This window comes from Camelus ferus, chromosome 12, assembly GCF_009834535.1.
Source record: "Camelus ferus isolate YT-003-E chromosome 12, BCGSAC_Cfer_1.0, whole genome shotgun sequence".
Taxonomy (NCBI): Eukaryota; Metazoa; Chordata; class Mammalia; order Artiodactyla; family Camelidae; genus Camelus; species Camelus ferus.
The window spans coordinates 19,571,678-19,585,719 of NC_045707.1; the positions used below are offsets into that span (position 1 = coordinate 19,571,678).

At 33.4% G+C, this 14,042-nt stretch overlaps 2 protein-coding genes across 2 annotated transcripts; both read left to right on the forward strand.

The window, feature by feature from the left end:
- The first annotated feature begins 291 nt into the window (after positions 1-291).
- On the forward strand, positions 292-1,368 carry LOC102506557 (olfactory receptor 6C2-like). The gene has a single exon (XM_006185990.3). It carries the CDS (start codon positions 433-435, stop codon positions 1,366-1,368), a length of 936 nt encoding a protein of 311 aa, XP_006186052.1. The 5' UTR covers positions 292-432.
- A 10,978-nt stretch (positions 1,369-12,346) lies between these two features.
- LOC102506819 (olfactory receptor 6C2-like) lies at positions 12,347-13,283 on the forward strand. Its single transcript, XM_032493050.1, is given in 2 exon segments — positions 12,347-13,147; positions 13,149-13,283. Coding segments are annotated over 2 exon segments (936 nt in total).
- The last annotated feature ends 759 nt before the right edge of the window (positions 13,284-14,042 follow it).

Consider the following 14,042-nt stretch of genomic DNA (forward strand, 5'->3'; position numbering starts at 1 on the left):
CCAAATCTTCAAGAAAAGACATGAAACAAATGATTATACTTATTCACCTTTGAAATAGAGAAGAAATCTTAGCAGTAAGAAGAAATAATAAGTTTGTTGAATCAAAATACATTGTGGGTCAAATCAAATTACATGAGAAAACCCAGTCTTGGGTATAAATTGAAAATGTGAAATCAAAGAGGAAAATGAGATGGTAGAACAATTTTTAGTATATGTATAAAATCTATTACAGAACTGCCAAAACAATAAAATAAACAATTGCATGGCCAAGCCCACCAGAATACTGGCAATATCAATTATTACTTTGTAGAAGAAACTGCATGTGAATTAGTTTACTGTTTCTAGTAGTCATCCTTTATTGCTATTTGGCTTTGATAACACTTTCTTCAAATAAAATATCTTTAAATTTTAAATGAAATTCAGTAGTCAGTGATGAAAAACCACTCAGTCACAACCTTCATCCTGTTGGGACTGACAGATGACCCTCAACTTCAGATTCCAATTTTCATGTTTCTATTTCTCACTTACATGTTAAGTATAACTGGGAATCTGGTAATCATATCCCTCACTTTAGTGGACTCCCATCTTAAAACACCCATGTACTATTTCCTACAAAATTTTGCCTTACTGGAAATTTCATTTACATCTGCTTGTATCCCTAGATATTTGTACAACATAGCAACAGGTGACAGGTCAATTACTTACAATATTTGTGTTGTTCAAGTGTTTTTTACTGACGTCTTTGGAGTAACAGAATTCTTTCTCCTGGCTGCCATGTCCTATGACCGCTACGTGGCCATCTGCAAACCCCTGCATTATGTGACCGTCATGAACAACAGAGTCTGCAAGAGGCTTGTCCTCTGCAGTTGGATGGCTGGCTTTTTGATCATACTACCACCACTTACTCTGTTCCTAAATTTGAAATTCTGTGACTCAAATGTCATTGATTATTTTTTCTGTGATGCATCTCCTATCTTGAAGATTTCATGCTCAGATACGTGGCTCATAGAGCAGCTGGTTATTGTCTGTGCTGTGTTCACCTTCATTCTGACCCTTGTGTGTGTTGTTCTGTCCTATGTATACATAATCAAGACTACTCTAAGATTCCCCTCTGCCCAGCAAAGAAAAAGAGCCTTTTCCACCTGTTCTTCTCACATGATTGTGGTTTCCATCACCTATGGAAGCTGTATCTTTGTCTATGTCAAACCTTCTGCAAAGGAATCAGTGACTATCAATAAGGGTGTGGCAGTGCTAATGACATCCATCGCTCCCATGTTGAACCCATTCATTTACACTCTGAGAAACAAACAAGTGAGACAAGCCTTTAGTGACTCATTCAAAAGAATTGCATTATCCTCAAAGAAATGAGAATATTGAAATCTAGGAGTCTAAAAGTTTTCAAAAGATCAGAGGTTCCTAAATATAAATTCTTTAAGCTACAAAATTATTCTCTCTTCCTCATCTGTGCTCTAATTCAGATTAACTTCCTCAAAACATCATTTAGACTTTAGTCCAATATCAGTTTATTCTTTACTCTTCTTATAAATGAACCTCTATTAAGCCAACACCCCTTAGAAAATACAACTACATGTTTGTAGGAAATATATTAACTTTCTATCCAACTTAACAAAAACTACAAAATAACTACAAATTTTTTAAATGATGGAAAACAAATATAACACAAAATAAAAATTAGTGCCTGATTTATGAGAAATGTGTTTAGAACAAATTAACACTACTCTACCGTAAGGAAGCTATATTCTGAATCTAAAAAGAAAAAACAGGAGACCCAGCACCACTACCTCAGGCACACACAACGTATTTTGATATTCTAAGCACAACTGGGTGGAACCAAGCCCTATCATAATCCTGCCAATAAGTCTTAACGATTGAGGTTGGCCAAGTATGCAACAGCCCTAAAGTGGACAAATGACTTGATCTTCCAGAATATTTTGGTTATTTTCTCTATGCCTATCCAGATCTACTTTCAATCCTCTTCCATATGTTTTCTTTGCCCCACGAGACTTTCCTTATTAATTTCACAGATTCCCGTGACTTCTGGCTTCAAGGAGCATTTACCAAACAGAGGATATGACAGATTAGAGTTTAGGAAGAATGTGAGGTTGACTATCTATATTTCCTATTTATTCCTTTGGAGTTACCAGTAGTTGGCTGCATCCTTCTGTCGAAAACCAGAACTGCTGCAGTACAGCTGTCCTGCAGCCAGAGTCACTTTCTCCACACTCCAGGAACTATTCCCTCATCTTTTCCCTCCAGACACAAGGGATTTAATGACTTCCCATGTTGCTCTGCCAGCACTACATCATCTCTTTTTGGTTTCCTTTAATACCAGATACAATTTAATAAATAGTCTTTCAAAAACTCTGCTGTGTATAAATGTCCCATCTCTTTTCTGCTAATACGTTCTCTAATATACCATGTAATTGACAACACTTTCATAGTTCTTCTTGATGTCTGAGTCCCTGATAACAAATAATTCCCATCTAGGTTTTAGGTTAAATAAACAAACATATATTGCCACTATATTTTTGACAAAGGTCCAAATATTACTATGTATACCACCACAGACCCCAGAGTCATTAAAAAGAAATGAGCTGACAGTCTAAAAGATCCATGCTAATGGATCTGAACTATATTTGAGTGGAAAATATCCTAGAAAATCACAACTCACCACAAATGGCACATGATTAATTCAAATATTAGTATTTCCATACCTATAAAAAGTAAATGCATCTATAAAGAAAAATCTTCCCGTAATGTAAATGCCAAACCCAAATGGCATTCCAAATAATTACTCCAAAAGTCATCAATATTACACAAACTCTTCAAAAAATGGGGAAAAGAGCAAAACATGCTCATTTTGAAAGCCCAGAATAATCTTGATATGAAAATCCGATGAAGGTATTAAAGAAAAAATTTTACTGGCTAATCTCTCTCATGATGATAGATACAACAATCTTAAACAAAATGTATGTAAATTAGCAAATTAAATCTAATAATATAAAAAAAATGGATATATATGGTGGTATAATTTCTTCTGAGAGAAACCAAGCCAGGGAGAGTGTCATTAGAAAGATTGTGAATAGCACTTCCCAGCCCTCACAGATACTTGTTTTAACAACTACCCATGTATGAAAATAACATACTTGCTCGTAAGCTGAGGAGAAGGGATTGGCAGGAAATGAGTTGGGCTGTAGAAATAGTAACCCTTCAACGCATTCTTACTTTGATTGACTTAGTTACTCCCAGTGTGTGCCTACAGTCCCTGGGACTATCAAACTCCCCAGAAGGCCTCAGAACAGTCTTCCTTATGATGGTGACTGTATACGCTGGGGATCTTAATAGGGACCAGACATATCAGGTAGCTCACTCTCCTTCCAATTCTAAAGGAAGGAAAGATTTTAAAGAAAGCTCCAGATTTCAGGTGAGAGGGTACAGCATGCTGATAAAACACAGGAACAATGATTTCTTGGATATGACACCAAAAACACAGGCAACAAGAGAAAAAAATATGCAAGTGGGATTATATCAAACTAAAAAGTTTCTGCACTGCAAACAGCCAACAGAATTAAAGGCAACCTGTGGAATTGGAGAAAATATTTACAAATCATATAACTGATAAGGGGTTAATGTCCATAATGTATAAAGAACTCCTACAACTCAACAGCAAAAAATTCCAATAACCCAATTATAAAATAGGCAAAGGAATTGAATAGACATTTTTCTACAGAAAACATATAAATGACCAACAGGCATATGAAAAGGTGCTCAACATCACTAATCATTATAGCATACAAATCAAAACTTCAATGGGCTATAACCTCATACCTGTTAAAATGGCTAGTATCTGAAAAACAAAAGATAACAAATATTAGTGAGGATGTGGAGAATTTAGAACCCTTTTGGTGGGAATGTAAATTGGTGAGGCCACTTTAGAAAACAGTATAGAGTTTCTTCAAAAATTTTAAACTGGAATTGCCATACAATCCAACAGTCCTACTCTGGGTATTTTTGCAAAAGAATTGAAATCAGGATCTTGAATAGCTATTCACACTCCCATGTTCATTGCAGCATTATTCACAATAACCAAGATATGGAAACAACCTAATTGTCCATTGACAGAGGAATAAATGTGTCATATACATAAAATGGAATATTAATTAGTCTTTAAAAAGACTAATTTGTGCCATTTGTGACAACCTGGCTAAAACTAGAGGGCATCAGGAGGAATGAGAAAGTCAGATTCAGAAGGGAAAATACAACAAAAATCGCTTATACGAGATACTTAAATTAGTCAAACTTACAGAAGTATAGAGTAGAATGGTGGTTGCCAGAGGATGAAGGGAGGGAGAAACAGGAGGTTTTAGTCAATGGGTACAAAATTTGTGCACAAGATGAATATGTCCTAGAGATCTAGTGTACAGTGTAGTGCCTATAGTTAACAATATTCTTTCTGGGTACTTAAAATTTTGCTAAGATTATAGATCTTATGTTAAGTGTTTTTATTACAAAAAAATTTTTAAAGAATTTGTTCTAAGAATATATTTGTTTTATGTTTAAAACATATATAATTAATAATAAATAAATATAAGTAATAATAAAAATTAAACTATTTAAATTGAAAATCATTTGATTATCCCAATGAATATGGAATATTTGATAAATTTAAAATTTATTATCAATAAAACATTTATAGATGTACAGCATTGGTTATTGCATTTTTATAGTGTTTATACCTGGGTATTGCTTCAAACCCTGTTCTCCCTGCCCCAGGTTTCTTGTCAAGGTAATGAGTACATAATTTTTCTGTGATATAATGCTTAAAAGTTAATTTTAATGTATTAATAGTATTCCTAATGTGTGCTGCAAAAATGGCTACAAGCCTGCTTGTCTTATAATTACATTTTTCTTAACTTAAAAATAGTTTTAGAAAGAAGTACAAATTGGCTTCCATCTTGCAAACAATCTTTTTTTCTTACTTCATTATCTTAATTTGCTTTGTCACTCATAAAAATGGAGTTGTAAACTAGACAATGAGTTGAGCTGTAAACTAGACAATGAGGAAACACTTGAGGCTTCTGCTGTATGCTTATTTCTTGTTATTGTTGTTACCCTGTAACTTGAATATCGTTTAATGTGTTGTAAGACATTGCAGAGTTTATCTCAAGCTGTTAAACATGGTAATGTACAAATGTGAATACACACATCTATAATATGGGTATGTTTTGTTTCACCTATAATAGATGTTTATAAAAACAAGGAAAAAATAAAATAATAAAATAAAACTCAACAAACTAAGAATAGAGGCAAACTTATTTCTCTGTTGGAGGGGATGTAAAAACAATTTGAAAAATACAGTAGACTTTTTTTAAGTACAAATTATAAAATAGCTAAAACTACAAAGACAATTCTTCAAGAGGTGATAGGAGATACCATGATTTTTAAATAATATAAATAAATTTGAAGACCAATAGTAATGAGAAAAGAAAATATTTTCAAAGTGTATGAGAAGTGTTTGACTGAAAATGATAATACACAATGTTTAACTGAGTGTTGACACAGGTGCACTCTCATCAATTATAATTTGATACATAAGTGAGCTTTTAGAGAGAATTTTGATATTATTATATAAAAGCCTTGCAATGTGAATGCACTTTATTCCTGAAATTCTCAAACTATCGAGTTTGCAAAAATATTTTTAGAAAAATAATTTGCTGTAAAAAAACTAAATTTCTGAAAAATTGTTTATACAACAATACAATTTATTTTTATACACCCATTTATTTGATAACAATGAATAATTATAGGTGAATTTTCAAGAGTTAGGAATGGCATGAAAAACTGATGGAATTCTGAAAGGTGACATATTACAAAGTGACAAGTTTTTCAGTCAGTCCTTCCCAAAATGTATGGTCACTTATCAGAGTAATTCTAAACCTAGCAAAAAGGGACTTCCAGATTCTCTCGAGGTCTGTTGAAGTTGACCTTTCAGTTCTGGTGTTAGAACTGCCTCTAACACCACAGAACATAAAAGTACATAGAGCTTGTGTGTTTGGAGGCCAGGTGTTGGAATCTTGTTAATCATTTTGCAGTGGATCCAGTGGATTTACAGTCCCACCTAGTAATCATTTCTCTGGATATTGAGTGTCTAAAAATCAAGATGGGCACATTAGTAACTGCCAAAATAATTACTTGATCTATGTATACAAGTCGAGCTAAAACAGGCAAAACTGACAATTGTCTAACAATTGTTTGTCAATGTGGTTCAGAACCTGCCAGCAGGAGAGTAAGTCAGTACAACCACTTGGGTAAACTTCCACTATGTACTAAGATGTTAGTTAAAATGCAGGAGTTAAATTTCATTTCACTCTGCCCATAGAATAGCCAGTTGACATGGCATTATTTACTGAATAACTTTCCTTTCCGCTTGCAGCTGTGAATTTGCTGTAATTCAGGTGACCAAGTTACTCTAGATGTGTAACTGGAATTTCTATTCTATTTCACTGGCCAATTTCATTCTGTTTAATTTTTCTTGTACCAGTACCACAATATCTTAATTACTATAGCTTGATAGTAGGTATTGGTATTTATAGTAAGTCTTCCAATTTTGTTATTTTTCAAGATGGCCTTAGCTGTGTTTTGGCCTTTGCATTTCCATCTAAATTTTAGAAGCAGCTTGTGAAATTTCTTAAAATTAAAATGTTATGGTTTTCTTGAATTTCAATAACTCAACAGGTAAATTTGGAGAGCTGACATTGTTATATTATTGAACTTTCCAATACATGACTGTGGTATACCCCTCTGTTTATTTCAGTGATTTTTGCTTCCTGTAAAAAAAGTGAGTTTTTTCTATTTCTAGGGCAGCAGTTTTGCACATATTTTAATAGATTTGTTCCTTGGTATTTAATATTTCATGTCACTCTAAATATTATTATTATTTTAATTATTATTTTCATTCCTGGACATCATATCCCATAGAAATGAAAACTTACATTCACACAAAAACCTGTATAATAATAGTTATAACATCTTCATTCATAAAAGCCAAAAACCGATACAACCCAGAAGTCTTTCAACAGGTACATGATTAAACAAACTGCTATAAAATGCATACAATGCAATACTACTCAGCAATTAAAATTACTGATCCATACAACTTGGATGAGCCTCCAAAGAATTATACTGAGTTTTCTAAAAAGTCATTATCAAAAACTTTCAAACTGTATAATTCTATATTTATAACATTGTTATTTGTAGATTTCATCATGGCCATTCTGACAGGTATGAGGTGATATCTCCTTGTGGTTTTGATTTGCATTTCTCTAATAATTAGCAAAGTTGAGCACCTTTTCATGTACAAATTAGCTATCTATATCTCTTCTTTGGAAAAATGTCTATCCTGGTCTTCTGTTCATTTTTCAATCGAATTGTTCAGTTTTTTTATATTGAGTTGTATGAACTGTTTATATATTTTTTATATTAACCCCTAATCCATCATATCATTTGCAGATATTTTCTCCCATTCAGTAGATTGTCCTTTGTTTTGCTAATGGTTTCCTTTGTTGTGCAAAAGTTTTTAGTTTTAGTTAGGTCCCATTTGGGGGGGGGGGGTTCTTTGCTTTTATTTCTTTTGCCCTAGGAAACAGATACAAAAAATTTTTGCTATAATTTATGTCAAAGAGTATTCTGCCTGTCTTCTCTCTTCTAGAAGTTTTATGGTTTCAGATTTTACATTTAGGTCTTTAATCCATTTTAAGTTTATTTTTGTATACGGTGTAAATTAATGTCCTAATCTCATTGCTTTCTTTTGCTCTCTGATTTTGTAAACAATTTCCGTAAAAGTTTTCTTCTACCCTGTATAGAAAAATTAACTTCTAACAATCTTCAGTATTCTCTTGTTGCATGATAAAAGCAAATTCCTACTCAATATTTAGAGGATCATAATAATTGTGGGTAAATTACACAAATGAGAAAGCCCCATAGTAAAAAGATGTTTAAGGATATATAATAAAAATTATCAGGAATGATAAATACCAAATTAGTATTTAATTATACACTCAGAGGTAAGGATCACATTTGGGCTCTGATCCTAAGTGGAAACTTTAGTTCTATATGGTAATTGGCTTTTGTAAAAAATTGAATAACTAGTTAAGAATGATCAATATGCTAACCATTTGGAACAAGAATCTTCCTGAAAGTAAGGAAGGAAAGAGTTGAGAAATAAGAAATAAAAGTTGAGCCATAAAAGATGGATTCATAAATTCCAATATCCATGAAATGTACTATTGATAATAAAAAAGAACAGGGGAATTTAAAGACATTATAGAGAAAAAGTTCCTTATGGTGAATAAGATTTTAAGCACTTAATGAGAAGCGAGATTTAAAAAAATAGAAATGATTACCTAAACACATATTAAGTTTAAATATAAGAATAGTAAAAATAAGTAGAAAAATTATATTTAAGTTGTATAATCATAATCAGTTTGAGTCTTTTTTGTTTTACAATAGTGAAAAAAATTTTTTAATCATGAAGTTTCCAGTGTTAGAATTGATTTAATATTATGATGGAATGCTCCAAAAAGAAATATTATATAGTTCCCCAAATGATGATGCAAATTTGTAATTATTCAGATTAAAAGTTTATTTTAAATGTTTAATTATAAAGTAGTTTGAAAAACAACTTGTAAAGAAAGTTTCACATTTGTAAATATATCAATTAATATGTATAAACTTACATAAGAAGTTTCTTAAGGTAAAGAAATAAAAGGAGAAAAGAGGTAATTGTGTTCTATTAGCAGCTATAAATGTTATTGAACATGAGAGAGAAAATTTAGGCTTGCTCTTTATCACTTTATTTTTATTGTATGTAAAAGTCCTGTGTGAATGTCTACTGTGGACTCTTCAGTTCTCTGAGGACGGTGTCCCCACTGCTGCGTGTTTCAGGCTCTTTGCCAAAAGATGACACAAAAGATTCATTAATGATTTGGAACCTAATTCACCTAGGACTCATGTTTACTCACTTGATTTCATGTTTGGCACATAAAACAAATATCAATCTTATTACTGTCAGAAATTCTCATTTTTGTCTAGAAAGGTCCAGGTCCAAATATCATGTCTATCCAAACTGGAAAGAGTTTCTCATTTTCCTTCAGACCTGAGAGTAGTAATTACCTTTCAAAGTAACACAGATGCCTTGGTAGGAAAGTCTTGGCCACAAGTTAGAAATGGAAGGATCAGATAAATTGAAGCCATCCCAGAATTGCCTGTGAGGTGAGTATGGGTCCACGAGTAAGAGTGACCAGGACTCCATATATAAGCCTATGCAAACATATTCTTCATCCTTCTAACATTCCAGATGCTCAGGGATAAATAACCAACAGAAACCATTATGTCTGTGGTCTTTGAGAGACTGATAAAATTGTTATTTTAGAAACTGTTTCGTATGTCTTGCCGAAATTAGATGTGAGTAATTAACTGAATTTTGATTAAAAGAAGTGAGAATTTATAATTTTGAGTTGATTGAGGATGTTGATAAGGTTGGATTTGGTTATCAATAAATGTCAGGTCACTTAAAAACAGGTGAAATGTAGGACTTCTAGAAGCAGCCTTGAATTGGAAATTATGTGCTGATATGATTAAGACTCCTTCACCCTTTAAAATGTTCTGTAAAAGACAAAATGAGTAAACAAAAATCAGTCAAACAACGTCGATTTTCAAGATATTTAGGAGGAAGGACATGATCTAAAGTTTCCAGAGTTCGATAGTCCTGCAACTAAGTATCTCAAGACTGAAAAAAAAAAAAGAGGTCTGCATATGTAATCCTTTTCTTTATTTTGAGACTATTATTCTATTTAATTATTTTAGTTATTTAATCTATTATTAATATTTATTTAATTTATTCTTACACATATAATGCTTGCATTCTTGCGAATGCCCCCAGCTCATCCTAAAACATTAACCATGGTGAGTCCTCTATCTCCCTAATGGAACCTGAAACTCTGAGAAATTTACTATGAGAAATGGGAACACAGTGGGTAAAGTTTATCTCCCACTTTGGCAGGAAAGGAATATTTTAAAGCAATCAAGTAGAACCTTCACAAAGCCAGTTAACTGGAATTTCTATAACAAATGTTGTTTTTTATTTCAATTCCATTGGTGATCTTGAACAAGCATCGGAGAGTGAAATCATTTAAGTAGATGTTAGAGTATTTAGTTGGTGTTGGCTGATGAACATCCAGAGTAGTTGTTGGTCCAAATCCAGAATTTAAGAGTCCTTAATGTCAGGTTTGAAAAAGTTTCTGACAGGTATATTGAGGAAACATGAATGGAAACCATAAAAGGAGAGCTACTCGCTGCCAAACACAGGGATAAGTCAGTTAGCATGTTCTTGCTGTAATGCTGGTACTATATATGTGCTGAGTAGGTAGTCAGGTAATGATGTGGTTTCAGAGCCATTCAGAACATTTCCTTCATCAAATGTAAATGCCAACAAGAATCCCCTAAATTAGACTCAGGAATATCGCAAACTAAGAGGTGTCCATAGTCATAAAATTGAGTCCACATAAGAAACAATATAACTTGACCTAGATCTAAGGATAATTTTTTTCCTAAAATTAACTCTATATCTCAAACTCCTTCAGTTCTGTGGTTATTTCAACAAATATTTTACATGTTTTCTTGAGAATAGATAGGATGGACAAAACACATAGAAAGGTCTTACTGTGGTTTGGGAGACTGGGAAAGACTCCTCTGAAAAGTCTAAACAGAGAAGAGAGGAACCAGTCACTAAAAAGGAGGTGTAAGTCAGAATCAGCAAATGGAGTAAAGGGGAGGGAAAAACAAATGATTAGATGTAACTTTTTTTCCAGACGGGTAGCCCATGGAAGATGACTACAATACCTGTCTCTCACTAGAGTGTGTTTTCAGCCACTCTCTGCAACTCCACCACCACCACCAAACAAAGAAAACCTTCCCTTTATTAGAGTCAGAGAAACAGGGAGATTAAGAGAAAGTACCTGCAGTACAATAGAGCTTCACGGTAGGGTTGACTAGGAAGCAATAAAGCTCGATCCCAATTGTTAATATATGGCTGCCGAATACACCAGTCCACTGAAACTGCTCTTGACAAGCTGACCTCTGGTTTCTTTAAGGTTAATTGAAATATACCTATTTTTTTTTAAATTTTTGTTGCCTTTGGCACTGTCAGTCACTCCTTACAATACTCTAGATACACTGTTTGCACTATATCCACACTTCTGCTTTTTGTTTTACCCTTCCGGTCTCTTCTCTATAAGTATCGCTTCCCCTTCTCATCTTTATAATGTTGATATTTCTCACACTTCATCCCTAAATCCTCTCCTCTGCTGCTCCACGTACGTCACCTGGAAATTGCATTAAGTCCTATGGCTTCAATTTATCATTTAAAATTTGATAATTTCAAAATGTGCATTTCTGGACATGATCTCTGTGAATGTGAGAAAGTCATAGAAAAGACCTAGGAGATGGTTTTCAGAGGGAAAATACTCTTTGTAGATTAATGGTGGCTTTGGTCATGGCAGTGGACAGAGTCCTTAACTGCTCTGACAGATAGACAGAGAAACATTGTTGTGTCATAACCACCACCCATGTGTTTTCAATATAGCCAGGAAAAAACTTCAGGCAAATAATAACTGAGGAAAATTTGAATTAATGGAAAGGGGAAAATCTTGGGGAAAAAAGGACACACTAAAAATCATGATCTTATTGTTTCCAGGGAAACAAGTATTCTGTGAACAAATCTATTGCAAATGTAAAAAGGTTAAAGTTTTATTATCAGGAAGAAATTCTATAATATTTGGACTATATTATTGAAAGAATCCATAAAAATCCATTTTTCAAACCATAAGTCATGATAATTCAGTAGGGCATAAAATCAATTTGATGATAATTTGTATTTTTAATGAGATAGAACAGAAACCATCAGAGAAAGGGGTATATACTTTTTTAAATTTTTATTTCAGGTAAGTGGAAGCGTGTATATTTGTGTGTGTCTTTGTGTGTATGTGTATGCATGTACAATAGGCTGCAATATAAACTGTGTATCTTACCATCTGTTGTGGTCAAAATATCTGAAAGCTAAGTTTCAAACCTATCAAATGACATGTCAACAGAGTTGAAAAGGTGAATTATTTTAAAACACTTATTATCAAGTAAAACAAAATACATGTAAAATACATTTCTTGGCTTTTCTAAACAAAATGCATTGTAAAACATTTCTCCCATCCTCTTTTCAGATCCTGCCTCCCTCAATTCCACATGCATATTGGGCAGAAGTCCGAACCAAGGAATGAGAAACCATACATCACTAACCAGGTTCATCCTAAAGGGACTGACAGATGACCCACAACTGCAGATTCTGGTTTTTGTATTTCTACTTATCACCTACATGTTGAGTGTAACTGGAAATCTGACCATCATCATCCTCATATTAGTAGATTCCCACCTTAAAACCACAATGTACTTTTTTCTACAAAATTTCTCCTTCTTAGAAATCTCATTCACTTCTGCCTGTATTCCCAGATTCTTGTACAGTATATCAACAGGTGACAGGACCATTACCTATAATGCTTGTGTAAGCCAACTATTTTTTACTTACGTGTTTGGAGTAACAGAATTTTTTCTCTTGGCCGCCATGTCCTTTGATCGCTATGTAGCCATCTGCAAACCCCTGCATTACATGACCATCATGAACCACAGGGTCTGCAAAATGCTTATCTTCTGCTGTTGGATGACCACTCTGTTGATTATATTCCCACCACTTAGCTTGGGACTGGACCTGGAATTCTGTGACTCTAATATCGATCATTATTTCTGTGATGTTAATCCAGTCCTAAAGATCTCATGCTCAGATACATGGTTCATTGAGCAGATGGTTATTTTTGGCTCTGTGCTGATCTTTCTTATGACTCTCTTGTGTGTGGTTCTGTCCTACATGTATATCATCAGAACAATTCTAAGATTCCCCTCTGCCCAGCAAAGGACAAAAGCCTTTTCCACCTGTTCTTCTCACATTATTGTGGTTTCTATCACCTGTGGCAGTTGCATCTTTGTCTATATCAAACCTTCAGCAAAAGATGAAATGACCATTCAATAAGGGAGTAACAATACTCACTACTTCCATTTCCCCCATGTTAAACCCATTTATTTACAGTCTGAGGAACAAACAAGTGAAACAAGCCTTTAATGACTTAGTCAGAAGAATTAGACTGCTCTCAAAGAAGTAGGGGAATGCTGAAGTCAGGATCCCTAAGCAATTGTCTTATGAGTCTATCTTATTTTGTCTCTTCCTGAACTAGATTTGGTCTCTTATTCTGTACTGACCCTGATCAAGTCACCACTGTTATCCCCTATAAATGAACCTCTTTGAGAATTATAACTTTTATGAAAAAAATGAGAATAGTTGTTTCAAAAAATCTAAGCATGACCTTTCCTTCAAGCTTGACTTACCAAAGCTAAAAGGATTGAGGAATTTATCATAAAATATTGGTGCAATAGACTGCATCAATTTTCCAGAACAAGACTGGTCAAATAAGGAGTGAAATAATATTAAAAAGAAATCAATAATTTTTCTAATTGCAACAAGAAAAATATTTTAAATGCCTCAAATATATTTAAAATAAGGAATATAAAGATTTAATATATCAAAAACATTTACTAATGAAGACGCTTTAAAATTACACAGTTATTGAATGGATCCCATCAGTTATAATATTGTTTAACTGCCAAAAGGAACAAGAATTAAGTTAAAATGAAGAGAGAAATGCACCAGTAATTCCTGTTAAAGGATGAAACATGCTTTGGAATTATATAAAACAGAATTGATATTAATCTACCAACTGAAATATGAAATATTGACTGTAGAGCATTTAAACTGAGGAAACAGATGGCAGCAAGCCAAGGAAACTAATAAGGCTAGCAGAGTGATAAATAACCAGGAAGCCAAATATATGGGAGATAAAGAAAACAGAATATTGTATGAATAC